At 47.0% G+C, this 27,121-nt stretch overlaps 1 protein-coding gene across 2 annotated transcripts; it reads right to left on the minus strand.

Moving 5' to 3' along the window:
• Nucleotides 1-369: 369 nt before the first annotated feature.
• Nucleotides 370-25,313, minus strand: VDAC1 (voltage dependent anion channel 1). Of its 2 annotated transcripts, none has more exons than XM_082650883.1 (9): nt 25,188-25,313; nt 15,073-15,145; nt 14,491-14,540; nt 13,661-13,813; nt 13,514-13,566; nt 8,012-8,239; nt 4,014-4,164; nt 2,272-2,329; nt 370-1,317 (listed from the first exon to the last, which is right to left on the minus strand). In XM_082650883.1, the coding sequence occupies exons 2-9, from the start codon at nt 15,137-15,139 to the stop codon at nt 1,226-1,228; spliced, it is 852 nt and encodes a 283-aa protein (XP_082507009.1). In that variant the 5' UTR covers nt 15,140-15,145; nt 25,188-25,313; the 3' UTR covers nt 370-1,225. The 2 variants fall into 2 exon arrangements, with proteins under 2 accessions (XP_082507009.1, XP_082507010.1); XM_082650884.1 differs by having other exon boundaries at nt 15,073-15,142; nt 25,188-25,285.
• Between the last annotated feature and the right edge of the window lie 1,808 nt (nt 25,314-27,121).

Here is a 27,121-nt window from a genome sequence, read left to right on the forward strand (position 1 = left end):
AGCTGATGGCCAGCAAGGAAATAGAAACCACTATCTTACAACTAAAGGTAACTGAATTCTGCCACAACCATATGAGCCTGGAAGAGGACCCCAAACTTCAGATGAGAACACAGTCCGGCTGACATCCTAATTTCAGCATTGTGAGAAACTTAAGAGAGCCCAGGCACCCGGTGCTTGGACTTCAGACAGACAGACCTGTGAAATAATTAAGTGTTGTTTTAAGCCACTAAATTTGTGGTAATTGTTATGCAGCAATAGAAAACTAAAAATATCACACACACACACAGCCACACCAAGGGGCCAAAGAACAAGACCAAACATATGTCCTGTTTATTCACACTCCTGTTAATAAAGACAACAAAAGAAGGATAAGGTTTCAATATTTTATTCAAGTTTTAAGTGATGTTAATTACAGCATTTGAAGGGGAGGAACTAATTCCACACAAAATGGAAGACCCTAAAATGTACCCATTAAACTGCTAAAAAATAAACTGAGTGGCGAGAATATAACAGAAGTTCAATTTAGATTCTGAGTGTTGTCACCATGTGATTACAGTCACAGAGACTCTTCCCAGCTTGCAGCTGGAGCTCTTAGAAGCTATTTCATACTCTGGTGCAAGGGCAAAAAAACACAACATGAGAAAAAACACAGTTAAGTCCTGAATTATTGGCTTCATCACATCCACCTTCTCCACCCCAAAATGGCACAAAAGAAACAGCTACCACGCCCTGCAGACTACTTTTGGTGTAAAAGAGGTGATGGATTGGGGTGGAAAAAGTCCCTGCCTAAAAAAGTCCCTTTCAGATGAGTTTGTGTACACCATCAAACAGCTTCTCCTCAATCAGGGTAGGAAACCAAGGTTCAATTCTCAGGAAGTCACAATTTCATTCATTTACTCAATACGAATTTACAAATTACAAAGTGCCTGCAAATTATCAACTTCCACTTGCAGCCATTTCTAGGTAAAAAAGAAACCTGACATCTCTAGAGGGGCCAGCAAGCTCCCCCTCAAGTCTACAGCTGAAAGGAACTTTTTTGAAATTGGGTTTCTTCTGTACCTCTGAAAGGGTAACACTCTAAAGCTGAATCATCTTTAACCTGGAAGTCTAACATGATATTTAGCGATACTCGCATCCCAGACATACAACATTAAAAGGTACACTAAATTCTGAAGGTAGCTATGCTGCAAAATAGTTTAAAATTAAACGATTGTACAGTATTCATTTATGCTTGAAACTCCAGTCCTAGACCAAGCTTGTGGCCACCAGCGTTGACATTCTTGCCATCCAGCAGAGCTGACAGTGTCAGTTTGATACCTGCAGGGGGAGAAGTCAGGGAGAGGAAGGGAGGGGAGAGGGAGGAAAGAAAAGAGAAGAAAGGTTAGCAAATGGAGGACGGCTGAAGCACACTGGTGACACCACACCAGATTCAGAACCTGTTCCAGCTGAGTGTGATCAGCAGGGGCAAAACCACAGGCCCTTGAATCCCTGTTACTCAGCGCCATCCGACTAATGACTGGGTAGCTGAGGATGAGCTTGTGCAACAATAATGACGACTCCATAGCTCACCCAAATCCACTTTCCTTCATCCTCTCATCATCCCCGCTACAAAATCCATGCAGAAAACTTCCTTAGCAAAAGCCCCTTGAAATGAAACCCCAACCACAAATCAGACTCCACGGTCTTACACTCCCAATCACAGCATGCACACAAATGCAAACACAACACACACACACACACACACACACACACACACACACACACGACTAAATGCTATTTTCTCTAGAACAGCTTGATTCTGCCATCATGTAACCTTAGATTTCCAGGGTTCAAAGCCCCAGTCTGACCAAACTAACCCCAAGGGGGTATTATTTCCTGTAGCTGTAACATACTATGGACTGGCCTAGCTAACTGTGCAGAGGAAACCTACAAACCAGTTTCACAATGGGGATGACTTATAGGCTGGTTTTAAGAACCTGCTGGAAATAAGTATCAAGCATTAGGCACACACTGGGAAAAAGAATGGAAGAAAATAACCAAAAATGTAATACATGTTAGCCTTGGCCTTTTCCCTCCTACTTACTACTTCTCCTATTCGCCAACCGTTTTATAATGACTCTGCACTCCTTTACAAACAGTCAACTACAAAACTTTATATACACTCATTTACAATGTACTACACAGTCATTTTACAAGCAATAACATAAAGCAGCAAACGAGCACCACATCTTTTTTAAGACAAAGAACTAATTTCACACAACCAACACATACCTGGCTTTAGGGTCTGAGTGTATCCTAACCCTATCAGGCTGGAGTTGTTCACTTTAGCCTAGTCAAGGAAAAGATAAGAGAGCGAAAGTGTTAAGTACTTCACATTTCTGTCTCCAAACTGAATAAGAGCTTTTTAATCAACCAACTCTGGACTTCAGTATCAAATTCTCTTTTTTCATGACCACTCTGTTTATAGGATTCATTAAATTCAATATGAACTATGTCAAATTTAGGAACTAGGTCTCAGAAGGGTAACGCAAAGAAACAACACAATTTTCAAGTAAAAGAAAGTAATTATTTACATTTGATTCCTTACAGTATGTGTGCCCAATTCCATTTATACATAGTAGGTCTGTATTTTTAAGTTATAACAGGTGAGGACACCTTCATTTATGGCCAGAGACATAAAAGACTTTCTTGTATTTGTTGGGATAAAGAAAAACAGACCAAATGTCAGATGGGGTTTTAAAGCGTTTTTTTAAACAGCAGAACATTGTTCGAATTTTTTCTTCATGAAAAAGAGAAGCAAAAATCAAAAAAATTTGGCACTGACAAGCCTGAATTTTTGGAGCAAAACAATAACCTAGACAATCACTTAAATGTCAGCACTTACTGAATGCTGATTAATAAATTAATCAATAAAGCAGCTGAGTCGATAATAATTTCGCCCTTATTCTTCTGCCTGAGTTGTAGGAAAATCTAGGCCTCTCCCTGACCCCTTTCTGGGGAAGTAAGGAGAGGTCAGGAGCAGAGCAAGCTCACGCTGTGAGAATACCTGGCGAAAGCCAGAGCTACCAGGGTGTGTGTCTTCCTGCTCACATGCTGTTTTTAGACGCAGCATCTCCCACAGGAGAAAACAGGAAGGTAGGCCTCCAGGCAGTCAGTGCCCCATCTAGATGTTCCATTTTGCCCATGCCCTCCAAATAATAAGGCCCCTTTTCCTTTGTTTTAAAGTGCCTGACATTAAGGAAGCCAAATTCAGTTCCTATTTCAGGAGACTTAAAATAGGCTGTCTGTAAATTACACAAGTCAGCCCAGAAACCATCCTGCAACATGAGATTTCCTCATTCCACCCCAAAAAGGATACAGCCGGCAGTGCCCTGTGACAACAGAGATGAGCTCAACAAGATTTAACGCAAAAACTGTGCAGCAACGCAAGGGTCCATTAGCTATGCTACAGGGTCTGCAAGACAAGATGCCAACCACCCAATGCCAGGGCCTGATTTCTCAATATGCAGTACAGGATCTGGGCAAGAGAATGAAAACTGAGGGGGAAAGGAACATTTAAAACCTTCAGGTTCAAGGTAACCCCCTTTACAGTCTGCAGCATGGACCAGGGACTGGTTAGAGAAGGAGGCTTCACAGCAAGGCAGTCTGGGTCAAACACAAACCCCAGCACTTACCACCTGCCTGCCCTTGGGCAAGTTACTCAACCACTCTAAGCTTTCAGTTCCTCATTTGTGAAAACATGGATGGGATAATTAAAAAAAAAAAAAAAAAAAAAGCACCTATCTCAAATGGGTTGTATAAGAATTAAATACAGTAAGCCACATATAATGGTCTCCATACAGTGCCTGACAGCCATAGTAAATATCATTACTCTGATCGTTTTACTCATTGTGAACCCTCTCACAGTGAGAAAATCTCTAGCCAAAGCATGGAATTCCATCAGTCCAAAAGGATTCCAACCTAAGGGTCAGGGTAAGGTCTCAGAGATACATGATGATTCCACAGGTACCCACCGAGAAGCAGGCATCAGGGTCGATCTGGTACTTGGCTGCTATTCCGAAGCGAGTGTTACTGTTTCCTGCTGTCCAGGCCAGATTAACAGCAGTCTCCAACTTCTTATTCACCTTCTGATAAATGGAGCCACCAAACTCTGTCCCGTCATTTCTGCAAATAAGCACAGCACGGATGCCAAGCAGCCCAGGAAGGCGACCTGAGCTGGGCAGAGCTGACCAAGTCTAACAGAGGACAAGCATGTTGTAAATGGATTCAACTGATCACAAAACAGGCACCAAATTATGGCAAGCCTGATAGGAATGGCACAGACACCAGGGTCAGGAAGGTTCAGAGGAAGGGAAAGGCTATCTCAGCCATCACTGGGAACACCCAGAGGCAGCTCAGTCAACTACTCAGGCTGCATGGAACTTGAAGTTTGCTTCTACATTAATCTTTAAAATAAAAGCAGTAACTAGGGCACTGGGATTCTGGATTCTGAGTGATTTCTTTCTTCTGCTGCTAAGGTTATTACTTTTATAAATGCTCTATTATAAAAATGGAAAGAGAGAACAAAGCCAGAAATGGCAAGAAAGTCTGGGCCACTCATGTTCCTCAGAAGGCAGCTTATAACCCTTAGCACCAGCACCCTTAGCACCCTTAGCTGCATCCACTGCTGAGGGTGCACAGCCAGAACTGACCCAGGCCCTAGGAGGAACAGCAATTACAGGAGAGCTTAACCTATTATTCAGACTTGTTGGCCTATGCATACTATTGGCCCATGCTGCAACATCTATGGTCCTGGTGAGATCTGAAAAGGAGCAACTTGCTACATTACAAATGTTTCTGTCTTTCAAAAATGGAATGAAACCCAGCAAGCCAAACTCCTTCCTCTCTTCCAAACACACCGTACTGACCGCAGCCTCTGGGAATATCCCCTTCCCCACTCTAACATTTTTAACATAAAAATACAACGTCAGGGGACTTCCCTGGTGGCGCAGTGGTTAAGAATCCACTTGCCAATGCAGGGGACACGGGTTCGAGCCCTGGTCCAGGAAGATCCCACATGCCACGGAGCAACTAAGCCCATGCACCACAACTACTGAGCCTGCACTCTAGAGCCCGCGAGCCACAACTACTGAGCCCGTGTGCCACAACTACTGAAGCCCACGCGCCTAGAGCCCGTGCTGCACAACAAGAGAAGCCACCGCAATGAGAAGCATGCGCACCGCAACAAAGAGTGGCCCCCGCTCACCGCAACTAGAGAAAGGCAGTGTGCAGCAACGAAGATCCAACGCAGCCAAAAATAAACAAATAAAACAAAGAAATTTAAAAAAAAATACAATGTCAAAGTTCTGCCTCATCATTTTGGGTGTCTCCACTGGAAATAGCACTGGAAACTATTAAGGCAGGTCCCATACGCTTTGGAATCCAGCAAAGAGCTTAGAACTCACTAACCCATGAATAAATTGTTGCTGTTTCATTGCAAACTCTGCTCTTCACTAATATACTCTCCCTAAAGTAGATGCTCATTAAATACATTCTAAATTCTTAAGTTTTCCCTGAAATTCAGCCAGACAGACACTGTGCTTCCAGAAAGTACAGGAAGAGCATAGACACCACCTGATTCACAGAGAATCCTGACTTCTTCAGAAAGTCTTGAGCATGCTACAAAACAGCAGCTTGTCAAAAATAATAGATTTTAACTCAAACGGGGAAATTTCCTTGGGCTTAAATGTGTTTAAACATTAGATTTTTCAATACATTCTAAAACCAGCAACACTGCCTTCCTGTACTGAACTCTTAAAACCACAAAGGAACTCGTTGTAAAAAAAATCATCTAGGGGGCTTCCCTGGTGGCGCAGTGGTTGAGAGTCCACCTGCCGTAGCAGGGGATACAGGTTTGTGCCCCGGTCTGGGAAGATCTCACAGGCCACGGAGCGGCTGGGCCCGTGAGCCATGGCCGCTGAGCCTGCGCGTCCGGAGTCTGTGCTCCGCAACGGGAGAGGCCACAACAGGGAGAGGCCCGCGTACCGCAAAAAAACAAAAACAAACGAACAAACAAACAAAAATCATCTAGGGCTTCCTGGTGGCGCAGTGGTTAAGAATCCACCTGCCGATGCAGGGGACACAGGTTTGAGTCCTGGTCCAGGAAGATCCCACATGCCGCGGAGCAACTAAGCCCATGCACCACAACTACTGAGCCTGTGCTCTAGAGCCCGTGAGCCACAACCACCGGAGCCCACGTGCCACAACTACTGAAGCCCACACGCCACAACTACTGAAGCCCATGCGCCTAGAGCCCGTGCTCTGCCACAAGAGAAGCCGCTGCAATGAGAAGCCCACGCACCGCAATGAAGAGTAGCCCTTCCTTGCCGCAACTAGAGAAAGCCTGCGCACAGCAACGAAGACCCAACTCAGCCAAAAATTAATTAATTAATTTGTTTAAAAAAAGCCATCTAGGGCTTCCCTGGTGGCGCAGTGGTTGAGAGTCCGCCTGCCAATGCAGGGAACACGGGTTCGTGCCCCGGTCCAGGAAGATCCCACATGCCGCGGAGTGGCTGGGCCCGTGACCCATGGCCGCTGAGCCTGCACGTCCAGAGCCTGTGCTCCGCAACGGGAGAGGCCACAACAGTGAGAGGCCCGCGTACCGCCAAAACAAAAACAAAAACAAAAACAAAAAAGCCATCTACATGAAGCACACAGAACACCTGTTACACACCTGGGCCTCTGCAAGACCAGGGCAACCCAGATTAGCTGTGTCAGCTGTTTCCATGCCAGTTCCAAAAATAAACCAGGTCCACTTATTAAAAATCTTGAAACTCAGGTTAGTAAAACCTAAAAGTCATTGCTCTTCCTGGAACTGGTGCAAGTTCCCAATTTCAAACCAAGGAAGCACTTTCCATGTCAGCCAAAATTTTCAATTAAAAAACACTTCTATGCATGTGATATTTTTCCTATGGCTTTTTTGCATGTTACTTTTTTTAAATTTACGTATCTTTTTTGACCTTTTTCAGTAAACATTTCTATGAATTTTAATACAAAGACTCCTGTAGCCAGGATACAGAACAGTCCCACTACCAAACTCCCCTGTGCCACCCCTTCAAAGTGACACCCTTCCTGTTCCCCTCCCCCAACCACTGGGCTGTCCATCTCCATAGTTTTCTTGTGATTTTTTTTAGTTTTAAAAGACTCAAATTTTATTAATTTATTATATTAATGTATTATATTATTAATTATAAAAATTCCTCAAAAATTTTTATTACGGAAATGTTACTAGACCCAATGTTATTAGACCCAAATACCATTTACTTGTCTCTAAATTTTAAAAGTCACTTTAGTGACCTCTAGTGGAAAGAGAGAAATTTGGTAAATTTGTACCCAACTTGCACCATGCATTAGTTCTTCATGTCTACAGAGATTTCATGGATGAAATCTGTTTCCCTTAAATCTAAATCAGCACTCTGCTTCAACCCTCAAGTTTGATTACAAAGGGCTCTCTCTAACCTACCCTGTAATTTCCTCTTCCCTTCATGATACTGTCCAGTTAATAAACTTTTAAATGTTCTGCCATGCAGAGAAGACACTCAGTATTTAACTGAGATAATCAACTCCTAATTTGGCTCCCATGCCTACATTTCATTAAAGCACAGCAAGCTGGTCCTCACGCAGTATACAGAGAAAGAGAGCTACACCTCCCCACCCCCATTTTGTTAACTAAAATGAAAGGCCCTCCAACGTCCATAAAGCTGCAGGGAAGGAACACGCCTGTGGACTGACATCATGCCCTTGCCGTAAGTGATCAGCCATTCTGTGTGTACCAGGGACAACATTTACTGTTCACAGAATAGTAAGAAACTACATCACTTCAGGAAACGGGTAGGTGGGAAACAAGAACAATACTAGCAGGCCATTTGGCTCATCTGATTCCAACAAACTCACTTCCCAGTGATTAAAAATTAAGCTTAGAAAAAAATCATGGTAAACAATCCCCCGACTGCACACACTCACATACACTTACACATTGGTGTGAAGCTGGAACTCATCAGTCTTGTAGCCAACTGCAAAGTTGCTCTGGGTCACTCGAGACTTTGCGGTCTCAAAATTCATCTGGTAGCCAGCCAGCCAGCCCTCGTAACCCAGCACCAGAGCACCCCGGATGGAAGGCCCGGCAATGTCGAAATCCACGTCACAGCCCAGGTTGATATGTTCCCGCTTGTACCCTGTCTTGATTTTAGCATTTTTTTTCCTGGAGGAAAAGAAATTGTATTAAAATCAGAAGCTAACTCATCTTGCAACAAGCATGCCAAGAGACACAAATTTATAAAAATAATAATCCCCGTTTGAATAGGAGGGTAGGAAGGCAAAGCCAGGGCCCCAGATCTCCCTTAAGCAACTTCTGTGCCACAATGGGCAGAACACAACCTCTCTTCAACTGGAATCCAGAATAATGAAGAAACACCACCATAATGAAGCGAGAACACAGGCAAGAAAAGCTGGAAAAAGAAGCGCTAAGTAATTTTTACTATCCTCTCCCTGTGCTCAATACAGTGGCCTACACAGGCATTCATTATGCAGAGCACCACCACGTAATTATGAAACAGATGCATCTTTGCTATCTTCCAAGTCTGTGGAAAAGATACATCTGTCATGAAGGCAGCTATCTAAACAGCAGCTTTTAATGAGATGGTCATCTTCTTACTTTGTGGCTCACTTAGTAAAGAAATATATACTAATTCCCTTCTAAGTAAATACAACAGTTAGATAGCTTTTAATTCAGTATCTATGAGATCCCAATGAATATATATTTCAGAGAACTGGATAGTGAGGTAGAACCTGGGGCCCTGCAGTCATAGGGGGCCAGGAAGCCCTGGTGGACTGGACAAGATCCCAGGTCTAGTTTGCTGATCCCAGATTTGCGTATACGGCCAGATAGTGCCTCCCTTGACTATTACTCAAGACCCAGCATTTCTTAGGAAAGGCAGGTGACTCATGTCACCTGCAAATATATTATCACAATGACTTTTACCAAAAGTCAGCATTAGAGACAAGATCACATCTATCAAATAAAATTTAGACTATTTTCACCTGATTGTTTCTGTCATTCAACTGCAAAATGGACATCTTCCACAGCGAGAAACATTCTCAGCAGACACCACAGGAGAAACCAGATATGCTTCAAGGTTCAAGGACCACACAGCCCTGTCCAGCCCAGCTTCATTCACATTGAGATTAAAGCTTCATCCCCAGCACCCAAACTGGGGGCCCTAAATACCATTCCCTCCTAAAAGGAACCAGCACTCCTCAGAAAATTGCAGATTACAGGTTGGGGCAGGAAACGTGCAAAATGAGCTTGAAGCATCTATCAAAGCTATCAAAGACTTTGAGGTTGGGGCAAAAGGACTGGAGAGCTAAGAAGAAGAGGCTCCCACAGGGACTTCCCTGGTGGCCTAGCGGTTAAGACTCCATGCTCCCAGTGCAGGGGGCCCAGGTTTGATCCCTGTTCAGGGAACTAGATCCCACATGCCACAACTAAGAGCCTGCATGCCGCAACTAAAAGATCCCGCATGCCGCAACTAAAAGATCCCGCATGCTGCAACTAAGACCCAGTGCAGCCAAATAAGTAAATATGTAAATATATTAAAAAAAAAAAAAACACGCTCCCAAGGGCTTCAAATATGAGACAATATAAGCATCAAGAATAGTATCAGCAGCGACTGAAGCACATCAAATGTTTAAATCTATGAACTCATAATGACACTCAAGACACACACACATTGGTCATCTTTGGAGACTAGAGGATCAATCTGTTATTTTGAAAAGGGTAAATAAGAAAGGAATCAAACATGTATCCCACCTTTCCTATACTAACTATATCTCAAAATAACCAAAGATTTGGTAAGTTTCTCTTTATAGAAATATTCCAGCTTAAAAATGAAGAAGGAAAGATAAAGGTGGAATTATCACCCATTCGTAACCCCTTATGAGTAGATCATGAACGGCACTAACATACAAAGAGAAAACCAGGCCTTCTGTGTGCCTCCCTATGGAAGCAGATTTCAGCACCCCCCAAAACGGAATCTAAATGTGATGAAGCCTCTAGACTTAGCAATTCCCAGGAAATGTGGGGGACAGGGGAACAAGTTAAACAACACAGAACGCAAACAGCAAAAGTTACTCTATATATAATTCTAGAAGACAAATGATCTAGTTTTAACAAATAAACTGCAAGGGGAAAAAAACCAGAAGAAGAACCTAAAAACTAAGATTTAGGAGCCATATGAAGCAATTTTTACAATTTTGCATGGACAATTTTTGATTCTCTAAAAAATTTTCATGAAATCATGTAAATTTGAAGAGATCAGGCTTGACAATATTAAGAAATTATGATTAATTTTCACAATGTAATGATACGGTGGCTATGCTTTTTTTAAAAGGAAACTTATTTAAAGATACATATGAAAATATGTACAGATGAAAGTATGTGATATCTGTTATTTACTTCAAAATAATCTGAGGGTGGGAGGGGTTGATTATGGATGTATAAATAAAACAGGGTTGGCCATGGGTTGATAGTTATTAAAGCTGAGTGATGAGAACATGATGAAGGTATAATATGCTTTTCCGTATTCGTTCGCATGTTTGAAATTTTCCATAATAAAAAATTTAAAGATTAAACACTCCAAGTTCCAATGAGTCAGAATTTCAGAGGTCATAGGTGAAAATAAAGTTAACACCCGTCCCTAGTGACAATGAAACTTACAACTTCTGTTCAAGTTGCTTCTGTGCATTTTTGCAAGCTGTGAAGGAAAGGAGTGACAATCAAACTAACTCTCAATAAGAAAAACTTAAAATAAACCTATTTTGGTCTGCCGGCTCTTTAGAGGAAGAGACCTGGGTTACGACCAAGTATCCAGTTGGCACCAAGCAGGGTAGGATGACTGATGAAAAACACAGCTGCTCCGAGGCTGACATTCAGAAAGAAGGGGAAATCAAGACATGTAGAAATTCGGCATCTTTTAACCACTGGGTAAAATGCTGCTGCTGACACAAAATGTGACACCTGTACCAGGGCCTCTGACCAGTGGTGTGCACAAGCCACACTGGACAGTTACACAGTGCCTCCACATGCCACCCCACTGGATTCTGGCCAGAGGCACCAGGTCCCCAGGGAAAGGGCACTGGTGGGGCAGCGACTAGGTTTCTCTCCAGGCTTGGCTCTAAGGCAGCATTCTATGCCTTTGGAGCTTTTCCTCTTTCAAATATCATTGGGATTTTTTAAAGCTATTTAAATAATGGTGCTAATGTGACAGCACCTGAGAGAGGTATACTCTTAATCTGTGGTTAACAAGCTGGCTTTATCTGTGGTAAGTACTCAGTGTGGGTGCCAGTCCCCTGATGAGGTCTGTCTGCAGCTTCATCCAAATGTGGTATATGCTTACCTCTTTAAAGGAAGCCAGGATACTTTCCCAGGCTGTACCCCTCAGACACTTTGGAAAGTCAGCTTTCATTTCCAATCTCCATCGAGTCATCAAAACTTTCCTCAAATACCCAGTAGCAATGAGTACATCTTGTACCCACAGTCTTAGTTTCTAAACACCATTCTTCAATAAAAGGAACAAAGGCTCCTCAGAGAAATAGCTGATAGCAGGACTAGGGAAGAACAAGTACACTTTCTGAAGAAGTGCTCCAAAAAAATGACAGGGGCTTGTCAAAAGCACACAGGATGTCAACTTGAAGGCTCCCAATGGCCATATCTGGGACAATATAAGTAACAAAATATAGTAATGGATTACAATCCATAGAATAAAATAAATGTCCAAGAATCCGTACTAATACAGATGACTGATCAAATAAATAAAAGGTGGAGAAGAAAGAGCTCTTCCTTTCAGTAAAATCCCAATTAATAAATGTAGAAGGAATGATGGGAATAGAAATTCACCATTTGGGGGACTTCCCTGGTGGCACAGAGGTTAACAATCCGCCTGCCAAGGCAGCGGACACGGGTTTGAGCCCTGGTCCAGGAAGATCCCACATGCCATGGAGCAACTAAGCTTGTGCACCACAACTACTGAGCCTGCACTCTAGAGTCCGTGATCCACAACTACGGAGCCCGCATGCCACAACTACTGAAGGCCACGTGCTGCAACTACTGAAGCCCACGCACCTAGAGCCCATGCTCTGCAACAAAAGAAGCCACCTCAATAAGCCCCCTGACTCGTTGCAACTAGAGAAAGCCTGAGTGCAGCAACAAAGACCCAACACGGCCAAAAATAAATAAATAACATATAAAAAAATAAATTGAAAAGAAAAAAAGAAAGAAATTCACCATTTGCCAAACAGTTGTTGTAGGTAAGAATCACCAATGGATGCTAATATTTGTGAGTCAAAGTATAAAAATTAGAATATTTGCATGGTCTCAAAGCATCTCCCCACAAGATACTTGTTAATTATAAAGAGAAAAAAAGTAACTTTACAGAGAAATCTGGCAAACGCCACTTTAATCAAGTGACCAAAGTAACGTCACCAGTAATGAGGCGCATTGATATATACCCCCTGATGTCATGCACCAAGATGGACAGAACACAACATCCTATCTACAGCTATCAAAAATAAATAACCTGAAAAATAAATAAATAAATAAATAGCCTGAGTTTAACCATGAGAAAACATCAGACAAATCCAAATCAAGGATTCTACAAAATAATTGGCCAATCATCTTTGAAAGTGTCAGAGTCATGAAAAATAAAGACTTAAAGATGGTTGAGATGGTAAATTTTATGTGTATTTTACCACAAATTTTATTTTTGGCCACACAACACAGCATGCAGGATCTTCCCCGACCAGGGATTGAACCTGTGCCCCCTGCACTGGGAGCGTGCAGTTTTAACCACTGGACTGACTGCCAGGGAAGTCCCCACAATTTTTAAAAACTAAAAAAACTATGAAATGAAATTCAATACATGCCCTTGGCCTTGTCATCAGTGTGCAAAACAACCTTCCCAGGCCTAGGAGACCCACTGCTCTGAATGGAAAAAAACAAGAGAGTGTTCTAGAAGAGACTGATTCCCTCTAGCCACTTTGAAAAGCACCAGGAGCTGAGGCAGATCAACATGCCCTCTTGCCTCCTGATGTGCCCAATAACCAGCAAGCCTAATCTATCTGTGACTGGAGGGCCTAAAGCAGGAAAGTGCAGTCTCAGGAGCCACCTTGCAATTAAGCCCACATACTCTCAGTGTCCCTAAGTAGGAAGCTAGGGAAGAGGCCCTCCAGCATGAAAAATGGGGCTGGCAACAGTGACCAACAGCCCTTGCTTCCAAACACTGCCTGCTGCCCTAGAGCCTTGGCCACTTACATTGTGAGCCGCCTCACCCACGTGGAATGGAGTATTACTGGACCAGAAATCCTGCAGCCTCCACAGCTGAGGCCAGGAGAACAATAACAAACAGCACAGAATGAATCTTAAATCTTACTATGAAACACCACTAAAGGTCCTTATGGAGAAAACAGATGATATTCTTACCCAGTGTTTGGTGAGAAGGATGAATCGAAGGTCAGCTTCAGGCCATGTGCAAGCTGAACAGAAAAGAAATTCACCAACAGGTTTAGTCACAAGACAGGCAGCCGATGTCACTTAATAAAACTGTGTCTTTTCACAAGTGACCATTACCTGATCTTCCACGGTAATCTCCGTGCCTAGTGTGTTGTCAGTGTTCCATTTCTCCGTAAACGTCAGACCATATTCGGTCCATCTGTACTTGGTTTCCAGACTACCCGTCACTTTGGTGGTCTCGGTGTTGGCTGAACCTGAGCTTGTAAATTCCTTTAAAGAAGAGAGTCACAGCCTGCATGCCAGCACTTCATTCTGCACTGCTCCACCCCTAAATGCACTGTACTTCCCTTTATGCAAGAGGTGAGACCCTGAATGTGTGGGTGCAAAAGCTCATTCTATAATTCAGTTAGATATTTGAAGTACAGATGGAGGCTGCTAATTAAAGGAATCTTTCAGGGAATTCTTTATCAGGAGAAAGATTCCTTCCTCCCCTGTAACTCTTTAGTCTGGACAGGAAGGCAATTCTCCTTCTGTCCTACCTCCAGGCTCGTACAGAGAAAAAGCTTTGAGCTAAAGCTGACATTGCAGTAATTCTACCCAAAACTTCCTCCTTCCAACAATTCACAATCTAAAAGGGATTACTAAGATTTGGGGTTTTTTTTCAATAATTATGTGGTATGGAACACAGGTCAATTTTGAAATAAGAAACATGAGGAAAAATAAAATTGAGGCCTGCCCCATATTCCTATGAGTATTAACAGCTGCTTAACTGGGGACCTAGTCACATGGTTCCCCTGGACCACCCATGCCACAGAGGATGCAATGAATGTGACAACCACAAGCTGCCACAATCAGAAAAGTCCCTTTGTTTGCCACCCAGACGGAAGTTATTGATTATTTATTGATCTACAATAAATATCCATGCTCCATAGAGGCAGACAACTTACCAGTCCATTCTCAGATTTTGTTTTCAAATCAAGTTTTATTAAGCCAAACCCTAAAGAAAGAACATGGTAACTGTTAATAGGTTAAATAACTAACTCAAGAGCAGCATCTCTGCCTCCCTTAGGTTGTTTAAAAATGAGATGAGTGCAGAGGGCACCGGTCTCCACTGCTGCCTGCCTCTCTGTGTGTGGAGCCCGGCTGCCATGGAACAGTGGCAGGCAGAACAGACACAGGCCCCACCTGCACTCCCAGTGGAGTCTGAGAAAAGGGTGCATGACAGCGTGAGCACATGCCTAAGACGAGCTCCAAATTTAGAAGCCGCGCTCCACTGCAGCAGCATCCACAGACCTGCTCCCGCCTAGGAGAAGAAACAAGAATGTCCACTTGTCTGCAGCAATTCACAAGCCTACCCGTACTGGGTACACAACCAAAACTGCTTCACTAGCCATAGAAGGCTTATCTTTTTTCCCTGACATGAAGTTTCTGAGAGCTGACTGACCCAAGTCTCTCAAACTGTAATGGGTAAAATACCAAACATGCCAACCCAGTTTCTGAGCTGAAAGGCCACTCCATGCAACACTCACCATAGCCCTTGGTAAAGACATCCCTGGCAGATTTGCCAAGATCAGCATACGTGGGAGGCACAGCCATCTTCTGCTATAATAAAAGAACCACCAGAATAAACACATTGGTAAGTTTTCCACCAATAAAAATCATCAGCACTGAGTTCCACATACCTTATTCCCCCAGGTGTGGACAAAGAAGACTGTGCTATCTCCTGCTTCTTTCTGTGGCCAGAGCTTGAAACACCCAGTAAGTTTTTATTGACAGCAGACCAGCCTGACTTTGGACCTCTTCTCCTAGGCATCCCCAGGACTGAGCACAGGCCCAGAATATGGTAGGAGTCAGTCAATATTTTCTAAATGAATTCATTGGCAAAGACACAGTCCCATAAGCCAGCTACTTTACTGAACTGCAGGACTCTTGCCAATAAAACGTATCTTCTTACAAAATATCAACTGCTAGGACATTAAATACATGGCAATGTATTTTCTATACAGTTCTGATATCATTCATTCAACAAATATTTATGGAGTACCTACTATGTGTCAGAATGGACCCAACTTTTCACAAAACCTTTGCTACAGGAACCCACTTTTAGAGTATCATATTCCTCATAGAGAAAACAGTAAAACCTACCTACCTAACTAGGCAATTCTTCACATGGAAGGAAATGCAAACACATCCCCCCCAAATTTAATTCAAATAAACATCTATTGAGCTTCAATGTGACTTGACTTTTAAAACCAACTATCAAAGTACTACTTGGGATTGATGCACATCACTAAGTCAGTCAACAAGCATTTATTAAACACCTCGTTGTTCAAGGAAGGCAAGAACTTCAAATAGTGCTTGCCCTAAGGACCACACTGCGCTGCTGGGAGGCTCTGCACTGATACATTATGTACACAGAATTAAAACCCTAATCCAGATGGCACACACTCTGTGCTCCACCCAGAAGGAGAGGGGAATGCGAGAAAGCACCATCTCCTGCATCTTCTCCATCTCCAAAATTGTTAGCCTCAGCCAGAAATTCAATTAACCCAAGGATGGTTCCATCCATTTTAAATACAGCATACCTAAATTACCAAACTGCATACACCTCACCTAAAGTCACATATAAATGTATTCACACAAATTAACACCCACATGGCATATTCCTGGTTAAATGGGAACCCAATGAAAAGTGGTGCAAGGGATCTCAGGGGAACAATATCACAACTGGAAGTTGTATCCTGACCAAAGCCTCAACTTCAAAGACATTGCAGGGAGCCCAAAAAACCAATGAGTATAATGTTAAAAAACTATAAACTTGCACAATTTTAAATTATAAAACTGTGGTCCTGGTCCTATTTTACTTTTTTCAGAGGTTTTGCTAATTCTGTCCCAGCTCCCTCTGTGTCAGAGCAGAGAGGAGCAGCCCAGTAAGCTGTTTACGCGCTCCTATTTTTGTTGCTGTTGTTATTGTATTTCTCACACATGATCAGGCCAGAACCATGGGCAACTCAGTCTCCATTAGGATCAGGGCATAAAGAACACGGTGGAAGACCCATTTCAGGCTGTTCCCACTGGCTCTTTCAAGGCTCTCTCCCCTCTCCCCTTCCACCCCAAATGAACCCCATAGGCACATCCAACCCAGGGACAAACCAGGAAACCATCCACCAGGTCCTCCAGAAACACTCTCTGCCTTAGGCACACGCCCCAGCCACAGATGGGCCTGGGCCCCTCCCAGGAGAAGCAATGAAACAACCCTGGACTGAAGGCTAGGTAACAGAGCCCCAAGGAAACGTGCAAAACATCTCAGCAAAGGGCCCAGAACATTCTCCACACACACACCGATTGCTAACAGTTATCAGTGGACAGAACACCCCTCTTCAGTGCTGTCCCCTTCCCAGCTGGGCTACAAACTCAGCCCCAGCCGGGTGACAGGGAGAGCAGTCCAGTGGCAATATCTCCGGGTCAGCTAAGACCTCCTGTACCTCAGAGGTCAGGGCCTTCCCGAGTACCCTCCCCTGGCTCCAGGACCCGCCTCACCACACGTGGCACACATGGCTTTCACGTCTGGACTGGTCCATCCCTCAGGAAAAAGTCAGAACACTCATCATTTAATGCTCCCCAAATGCCCCTGCTTATCCCTAATCCCCAAAACTGAAAAGCAAAGCCAACTGTCAAAACACACTCCACCCACAGCAAAAATCCCCCTAAAGCGGCCACTGAGGAGATTACCATGCAAGGACAGGAGAGGTGGGATGGCAGAGGGAACTCACATAAGGCCAGGCTCTCCTTGCATCCCCAGCGCAGCAGCGGGCAGGGAAGAGGCACAGGAGCCACGAGCTGAGTGGAGCCAAACCCACTCCTGGCCCTGAGGTAACACCCACCAAGGGGGGCAAGACGCTGACTCCCCTGCACCAAAGGCTGTGTGGCTGTAGCTTCCCCTTTTGCTTCTCATGGAGTCTTCCTCTTTCCCCACCTCTCGCCTCCTGCTGCACTTATCTGACAGGACTGAAGCAGCTCTGCCTCTCTGAGAAGCCCAGCTTTCCTACAGCTGCAAACAGCAGCCAGCACAGTTCTCAGCACCTGCTTCAAAAACAATTTTAATGTAAAAACAATGACTGCCATCCACACTTTCTCAGGCCAGGACTAGATGGGGAGAGAATTCAGCATTCTGCTTTCTCACTTAACACCCTGCCTGCACTGACCTGCAGACTGAACCCTGGTCCTGGCCCCTCCCGCCACCTCAATCAGCTCCAAATCACTCCCCATCTGTCTCTGCAGCATCCACCCCACGTGTCTTCAGAAAAGGGAACCCTCATACGCTGTTGGTGAGAATATAAACTGGTATAGCCACTACGGAAAACAGCATGGAGATTCCTCAAAAAATTAAGACTAGAACTATCATATGAGCCAGCAGTTGCACTTCTGGGTATTTATCTAAAGAATATGAAAACACAAATTCGCAAAGACATGTGAACTCCTATGCTCGTCACAGCATTATTTACAATAGCCAAAAAATGGAAAAAACCTAAGAGACCACCAACAAATGAATGGATAATGAATGGATAATGGATAATACTGGATACTGCGCACGCGCGCGCACACGCACGCGCACACACACACACACACTGGAACACTACTCAGCCATTAAAAAAAAAAGATGAAATCTGACCATTTGTGACAACACGGATGGACCTTGAGGGTATTATGCTAAATGAAATAAATCAGATGGAGAAGACAAATTCCCTGTGATTTCACTCAAATATGGAATATAAATAAACAAAAAACAAAATAAATGAACAAACCAAAACAAACACATAGATACGGAGAACAGAATAGTGGTTACCAGAAAGGAAAAGGAGGGGAGAGGGTGGGAATGGGTAAAGGGATTGATATCGTGATGGATGGAAACTAAATTTTTGGTGGTGAGCACACTGTAGTGCACACAAAAGTAGAAATATAAGGTTGCATACATGAAACAATGTTATAAACCAATGTTACCTCAATAAAAAAGAGAAAAAAAAGAAGAAACTCAGCTTCTAGAGGCTGAGCATGAAGCAGGGTGTTCTGACAGCACTGTCTGTTTAATAAGTATACGCGCAGTAAGCATCAAAGTATTTTTACAGTAGAAAAAAAAAGGAAACAGTATCCGACAATAGGGACTAAGTAAATGACAATGTAACCAGTAGGCAGGAGCTCCCTCTACAGGGAAACTGCGGCATCACCAGGGATGGGGGGGAGACGCACAACTAGCATGCCCCACCGCCACAATGGCCTAAGGAGAGCTGAACTCAAGCTGAGACCAACCAAGCGCCTTCGGAAGAGAGTACTGCCACTTCTGACATCAGAACCAAGCAGACTTTATTAAAAGGGCCTCAGAGAGCCACATTAGAAAGTCTGACACATCTGTGTTTGGGCAGCTCACTCAACCAATGGATTCTCAAAAATGTAAATGACAATATCTACTGTTGCATTGGAAAATGATCACTCCCATTCTCCCCAAGTAGGAATACTACGTACAGTACAGCCCCTGAGGAGCCCATTGGTGGGCAGTGCCTAAGTGAACACGCAGTAACTCTAGCGGCAATTCTACTGCTAGGAACACACTCACAGTGGCACCCAAGGCACCCAAAGATGTATACAGGAGGATGCTGACTGAAGGGTTATTTTTAACACAAAACCCAGAAGCAACCTAAATGTCCACCAATAAGGAAACAAATGAATAAAAATTAAGGTGCTTGCAAACTAAGGAATACCATGTGGTAATCAAAAAGAATGAGGTGGATTTCTACGTGGTGGCATAGAAAGCTACCTATGATAATAGTTCAATGAAAAGAGCAAGCCACAGAAAATGTATAATTCCATGTGATTGGAGGAAAACCATTTTACATATGCATCTTTATATGTTCCACATTTGTGAATGGATGGAAAAGCATGTGAAAGGGAAGGACATGAGCTAACCTGTAAACTGTGGCTGCCTTGGAGCTGCTTCTAGAAAGGAAAGGGGGTTTAGGAAAGGAGTGAAGTTAAAATAGGATTTTCATTTTTGATTCTACTTAATCACTTAAGTTGTTTGTGTACTTGATAATTTTTTTTTAAACTAAGGACAGAAAATTTAAAAACCTAACGAATGTGTTCAAAATTAAGCCACGCTGCATTCATGATGCCACAAGTCCCATTCCAAAAGGCTACTGCAGCAGAGGTGCCAGAAGGGAAAACCATCAAAGTGTCTATACTGGTTCCAAGAACAGATTCAAATCACACCGAGGTGGCAGGGTTAACAGGTAAGGCCTGTGGGGGGCACATTCTACCCTCAGGTGACCACTGACGGCTTTGGCCACCCTGCCCAGAAGGTAGGAGTAGGGCAGAGCTCCCTAACTTCAGTGTGCATGAGAGTCACCTGAGGCACGTTTTCAAAAGCCTCCTTCCTCCCTCTCAGTCTTTCATTGCCTATTGCACAGGCAGGGCAGCCCTCAGATGCCACTGAGAAGAGTGGGCTGGCTCCCCGCACCAAGCACCCCCCCAGAACCCCCACTTTGAAGCATGTTCTTTTCTCTGCAGAAGCTCCCTCAGAAGGATCCAGGCAGGGGAGCCTTGGTGCTCTCAGAAAGCCAGCAACCATTGCAATGGCTGATACAGAGAGCAGGGCGGCCATGGGTCCAAACGGCTGAGTCAGGAACAGTGGAGAGGAAAAGTTTTCTGAACACAGGCAACACCCAGTGGGTCAACAGACAACATTTTTAATGGCAAGGGTATAACTGGGCTAGGACCTAAACACCAAGAGCCACCCTGCCATGGCATTTCTGCACCCATCCGAGTACCCAGGTGGCAGGGCACAGTGACGAATGGAAGGGGCTATGAGCCTGGCAGACGTTCTAGCTGTGTGACTTTGGACAAGCCACTTATACTCCTAGGGTCTCATTTTACTCAGCTATAAAATGGGGCTAACAATAGTGCCTTGCTACCACTGTTGCTGCAAGGATTAAGTACGGAAAATAGAGCATGCAGAAATGTCTGACACACAGTGAGCACTCAATAAATGGTAGTGTAACCACAATCCATTAATCTGGAGATTTTCTGTTTGCCCCTCCAGACCCACCCTCCTCCTCCGTCCTGCTCTGTGCCCCAAGAGCTGATCATTATGGACTGTTTTCAGTGAGCTATGGGTTGGGCTCAGCAAATAGGGGGCACCAGCAGAAGATAGGAGAGTGCAATTGGGGTATTCATCCCCCAGGCTGCCTCCCTGTTGGTCCTCCGGTGGGCAGTGACTTTCCTCTACCCAACGCCACAGCTCCTGCCAAAGGACCCCCTCCTGTTCTAAAGGACCAAGGGGCCCACACCCCTTGTCAGGTCCCCCACACTCTGCCCATACCTTTGCAGATGATCCTTTCATCACGCTTTCTTTAATTAACCCATGAGAGTGTACATCTGACTCCTGCAAGGACTCCAACCAACACAGCAATCATCGCCTTCACCATCACCATCCCGGGTTCCCCTTAGGAAGGGAGAACTGTAGGAAAGCCTTTGGCTCTGCTATTTCTAACACCATTCTAGGTAGTCTGTCAGGGCAGAACTGGGCCAGCCTATAAGAGGGGCATCAGACCAGCCAGGGATTAGAGCAAAAGCAACTACTCCTAACTCTGGGGACCAGGAAAAGCAACTTCGCCCGCAGGAGGCCAGAGCTGCTCTGAAAGCCAGTATGTGAGGTCAACGCCATCAGGAGCCTCCCTACACCCCTACCCCACACTTTCTCACCAGAAATGGCAGCCCAGGAGAAGGGCCCTGGTTGAATCTCCAGGATGCTGGCAAAGCCAATGCCCGGGCTCAATAAGTGGCAGTGGAACCACAATCCATTATTCTGGACATTCTTTGTTTGCCCCTCCAGATCCACTCCAGACTCTGGTAGGTCGGTCCTCTCAGTGCATCTGTCCTCCCACCCCCCTCCATGAATGTCTCACACAGGGCAGCTGGGCTTTCCAGGTATTGCTTCTATTTTAAAACACCCTGGGAGGTGGGCCACCACCGGCACAGCCTTCCACAAGCCTCAAGAGAATGCAGCTGACTTGGGGACACCCTGCCTGCCCACCCACCCACCCATCAAGAGGAGAAGACCGGGGCTGGCAGGCAGCATGCCAAGGTCTGGATCCCAGGTGCACCTAGGGCTCCTGCTCGCTGCCTGGCTTGACCCAGTGGAGATAAAATAGACGGTGATTGGGCAGGTAGACTCGAGCAGACCTGAGTTCCAATCCTGCTCCACCACTCTCTTGTTACGAGATCTTGGGCAAGTCACAACCTATCTGCCCCTCATTTTTCTTCAGTTCCAGTACAGGAAAAGAGTCCCTGACTCAGCATCATTCTGAGGACTGAATGAGATTGCTAGTACAAAGCACTTAGTACAGTGGCTGGTACCCAGTAAACATGTAACACACACAGCGAGAACTTATTACAGATTTTCATTTTATATATTTCTTATCATAATTATAGCTGCCGTGCAGGTTGCCGAAAGGTCACCCTGAACCACAGGGTCCAGAGTTCTCCCCAACCATAATGAGGTATTGTTTGGCTGAATATTGTCCAGCCAGGTACTGGAAGAATGCCTCCTACCTCATCCCACGGAAAACTGACCCTTCTCCTGATAAACACCCTGTGCCACTGTCCTCGCAACAAACAGGGTAACTCCATTGACTGCTGTCCACTGACAGCTAGACTATACCCAGCCATGCACATGCTCCCTCTGATCAGTGTAAAAGGGTAACAGTGCCGCTCTGAATAGCAAGTTCTACCTTTCAAAAGGCACTCAAATCTATTAGCTCCTCACAGTGGCCCCTTGGAGTGGCAACTGCAGTGTGAAAGCATCGGCACTGGAGCTAGCCAGTCCAGGCCCTGAATCCCAACCCCGTTTCTGCTGAGCTGTGTGACCTTGGGATGGTTACCTCACCACTCTGTGCTCAAGTCTCCTGACCCGTGAAATGGAAACGACAGTACCTCTCTCCCAGAGCTTGGAGGACAGTGGATTCAACGTCATAATACATACGTCAACCAGCCAGGAGAGTGCTGGGCAGGCCCTCAATAAAGAATGACTGTAATGATGACGATCACAGTTAGAGTGGAGAAACTGAGGAACAAGAAAGTAACTTGGCCTGTAACTAGACCCTATGGCTCATGTCAGAGCTGTGTTATATGAGCTCAATCTGCTCTCCTGGACTCTTTCCAGCAGAGTTCTGGGTAAAGGGCTAAGATTCTCACTTACCCTCACCCCTCTGAGAGCAGGCAGTGAAATGGAGGATTGTGCCCAGGCCCAGCTGATCACCTGATCACCTTTCCTCAGTGGCAACCAGAGGGGAGCCCCTGAGCACCCTGGGGGGCTGCCTGCAGGCTTGGGCTGGCTCTCAGCCATACATGCCTCTCTCTCTTACCAAAGATGTCACACTTTGAGAAATCCCATCAAGGGCAAAATGGATTTTGGGAGCACCTTACCGGTAAAGGTGGCGGTGAATGTTCCCCATGACCACCATCTTGGAGGTGGTTGTCGACGTGTGCCTACTGTCCAGTGGGGCCAGAGGCCCAAAGGCAAATCCTCACTATATGGTCCCCCTGAGCCCCTCTGTTTGTCTACAAACAGCCCCTGCCTATAGAATAGCAAAAATAAACTAATTGACTGAGAGCAGCCCCCCATACCCAGGCTCAAGCACTTTATTCAGGACAACTCCAGTAGAAGCCATTGACCCCCTCACCATCTGAGAGGAAGAGGCACCAGGCCCAAGGGCTTTAGGAGAATCCCCTTCACCAGTGTCACCCCCAGCCCTGCAAGCCCAGAAACACCAGTTCAACAAGTTTCCCAAAGGACTTGGAAAGTCACAGAATGAGGATAACATGTTCAAAGCAATTATTTCAAATTAGGCAACAGTTCTGCCTATCACTGTTCTAGGGCTGTACACACCCTTGTAGCCCTTTATTTATTTGTGACTCTCTGCTAGGCAAGGCTATTTTCTGAAAGTGAATGAGACGTGTGTCCCTCAAAAAGGATGTCCAAGATCAAGGGACTATGGTCTGGGCCTGCAGCCACTACATATACGCATTCAATAATCCCACAAATACTTAATGAGCACCTACTATAAGCCACATGCTGGAATGGTGAAAACTATCCTTCTGTCAGCAAGAGTGCATTCACCCCCACAGACCCTTCTCAAGTACCTAGTATTGCCAGGTGGCACCACCCCACGCACTGAAAACCAAGTTGTATAAGGCTTAAGCCTGACCCTGTAGGAACTCAGTCCAGAGCTGGGGTGGAAAGAAGGCAGACCCTGGGCAGTCTGCCCTGCCCTTGCCTACAGCACATTAGGCAAAGGAAGTGTTCATTTCCCTATCTCCTCTGGAGAGGGGAGGCTGGTCCAGGGGCTGGGGGCCTCAGGTGGAACAGGCCTAGGCTTAGCCCAGGTCTGAACCCACATTCAACTTTCTGCTCCAGCCTGATCCTGTCTGTAAACTTAAAGGTTTTTTAAATTACCCTGAAAGTTACTCAATGCCTGGCACACAAATGCCTAATAATAATGTTTAAAATAACAGAGACCACCTTTATTGAACCCTTTCCAGAGCACCATGCAGAGCAAAATAGTCTGCAGGGGATGGGCTAGATCCTCCCCTAAAAGCCTCAAGGGTAAGTGTCAAGGTTTCTGCCCAGACCTTCTCCCTACCAGGCACTGTTCTGAATGTTTGAAGTTAATCAACTCATTTTATTCTTCCCAAAAACCCGATGAAGAAGAGGTATGATTGCTCCCGTTCTACAGATGAAAAAACAGAGGCTTAGTATCTTCCTGGCTGTGTGACCTTGGACAAATCACTAATGCTGCGTGCCTCAAATCCAAAGGGCTCGGAAGCAGTTTCGTGAAGGCACCGCTGCATTTGATGAATGAATGAGCAACCGAATCAGGCAGGAATCCCTCCTAAGGCCAAGAAGGCCACATCACTACCCGCGAGACCTCTTTTTCTAAGGCCTAACCTTCTGCCCAGCCCCCAGCTCCGGCCCTGGTCCCTGCGGCCTAAGTCGACTGTCAGCCTCCCATTCCGCCCGTAAGGTGCTGGCAGGCGCAGGCAGTGCCGGGAGCCAGCTCCTCCGGGCATGGACCCGACAGGGCGTGCAGGGCCGGGGGCGCGGGACCCCAGTCGTCACATGAGCTCATCCCCGAGGCGACAGCGTGGCCCGCACAGGTCCGTGAGCCCAGCCCGGCGAGCTTAGGTGGCGGGCGGGTCCCTGCCCGACCCGCACTGGCGGGATCGAGGGCCAGAGGTCGCCTCCAAGGAAGGTCACCTAGACCTAAGGCGGGCCGGGCCTCCACGCGGCGGCCCGTGCCCTTCCGCCCAAAGGTCCCCGCGGGCTTTTGGTCCCCAGCCGCAGGCGCCTCCGGATGTCCGGCCACCCGCTCCCCCGCCGGGGCCTGCTCGCCGCCCGCCCGCCCCGCGCGGCCTGCTCTGCCAGCCGCTGACCCGCCAGGCCCTGGCGGGCCGCTCCCGTTCCCTGCCCCGGCCCGGCTCTGGGCCCCTCGCCCTCACCCGCTCCCCGTCCCATCTCCTCCCCCAACTCCCCACGGGCCGGCCCGCGACTCGGGGCGCAGTCAGAGGCCTGGCCCCTCTCCGCTGCGCCTACCTCAGAAGCGGTGGCAGTGGGCTCAGCGGCGGCTACGGCGGGGGCTGCAGCGTGAGGAACAGAGCCAGCGGCGGGGCCGAGGGCGGGGCGGCACAGACGGCGGCGGCGCAGACCCGCCCCGACCCAGCGAGGCCGGCCCCGCGAGCTCCGCCCCCTGGGCCCTCCCGGGACACCGCCCGGGCCCCGACCGGGTTCGCTTCCAGCGCCTGATCCGCGCGCGGACCTTTCGGGGCCCTTCGGTACTCGCGGCGGACGCGTGTACCCACGGGCGAGTGCGGACACGCGTGATTGCCTGCGTGCGCCCGGGCACAGGGCGGCGGGACAGCGTGGGGCTGACGTGTGCAGAGTTGTGTGCGTGCGCAGGGACAGGCGTGTCGCCGCCCGCGCGGGCCGACCTTGCTGGAGGTCCCTCCAGGTTGAAGCATTCGGGGAGGGAAGGGTCTTCCGGTTAGCTGAGCAGTGGCCGAGGTCCCCTGCGCTAACAGAAGACACGCGGGGACCTGGGCCTCCTGCTCGGCCTCGGAGCTGGGAGACAACACCCCTCCCCCGGGAGTTGATGTGGCGGGTGGCTGGACCAAGGCCTGGCCTGGGTGGACGAGGTGACCCCCGGGTCCTCCCCAGCAAAACCTGCTCAGGGTGTTAAATCAGACTCCGAGCCCCTGAGGGCAGTCACAGACTCGGCGAGGGGAATGGGCGCCCGAGGCGGCGCGGATACAGAGTAGCGCCCACGAATGCTGCTCCTTGGCCCTCGGCCCTCGGCTCCCGGCTCCAGACACAATGTTTCCGGCGCCTCCGACCCTCCGTCTTGCAGCTCTAGGCTCGCAAATCCCTGCAGGGGCCTGGAACGGAACGCGCCGAGAAAACCCCTCAAGATGAGTACACAGTTTACCCCTATAGCGAAGCTGCTAGCAGCCATTTTCGGAGCATTTGAGAAGTGAGAAAAGTAAATTGCCTCTTGCAAGAACGTCCTCTGCTGGGTCCTATGGCGCGCGGACCAACCTAGGGCCCTTCGGGAACCCGCGTTCAGACAGGGCCTGCCTGCCCGCGGGGCTCGGTTAAAGCCTGCGCAGTCTCCCCCCTAGGCCTACGCGACCCACCCCTAGCGGACTTGGAGAATTAATGAATGCCAGGCTGGATGAAGATTCTGCACATCCTTCGCCTTTGGCCAAAAAACGTTCTCCAAGGCTTGAGGCGTCTAGGGCCCCTTGGAGGAGGCGCCAGTCTACAGAATCAGGACACCTGCTCGCAGCAGTTGTGGCACAAATTAGAGGAGTAAGCAACTGGGGCGTTCAAAGAGGCAAGCAGGCCAGGCTGCTGGAAAGAGGCAGCAGCTTCAATGAGGAAAGTGGCAAGTAGTATTCCAGTGCCCTGGGGGTGTTGAGAAAGAAAGGAGCTTATGGTGGGGGAGCGGGTGTGAACAGAGTGCCCTGCCCCTGTAGGGGCTCCGGTCTGACTGAAAATGTGAGGAGGAGCTCCTGGACGCCTTGAGGTCCTGAAGAGTAGGAGACTAATACCAGAACTCTCCCCAGGCCCATGACCTGCTCCATGACTGACTGGAGACTTGGAGCTCCCCAACCTGGCCATCCCCACCCCCATACAAAGGCCCCAGCCCACTCCTGGAAAGCCACTGAGTTACCCACCAATGCAGTGAGGAAGAACTTGGGAGGACAGGACCTCAGAGAGGTAGGTAGGACCAGGTGGCTCTTCTAGAAGATGCAGCTTCAGAAACCTCACGAGCTAGGAGCAGATGCCTGCCCAAGGTCAGTAACGCCCAGGTGTGACACTGGGACCAAATGTTCAAGGTGCTCCCTCCCCTCCAGCACCTCCCTGTCAACCCCCCTTTCACTGACCTTCAGCCTGGGGAGAGTTCCCCATGCCCCACCGTCTCTGGGTCCCTTCTAGGGCTCCCCTAGGTGCTACTCTTGAAACAGGAG

The sequence above is a fragment of the Grampus griseus genome, assembly GCF_964374135.1.
Source record: "Grampus griseus genome assembly, chromosome: 3".
In the NCBI taxonomy this organism is placed as follows: Eukaryota; Metazoa; Chordata; class Mammalia; order Artiodactyla; family Delphinidae; genus Grampus; species Grampus griseus.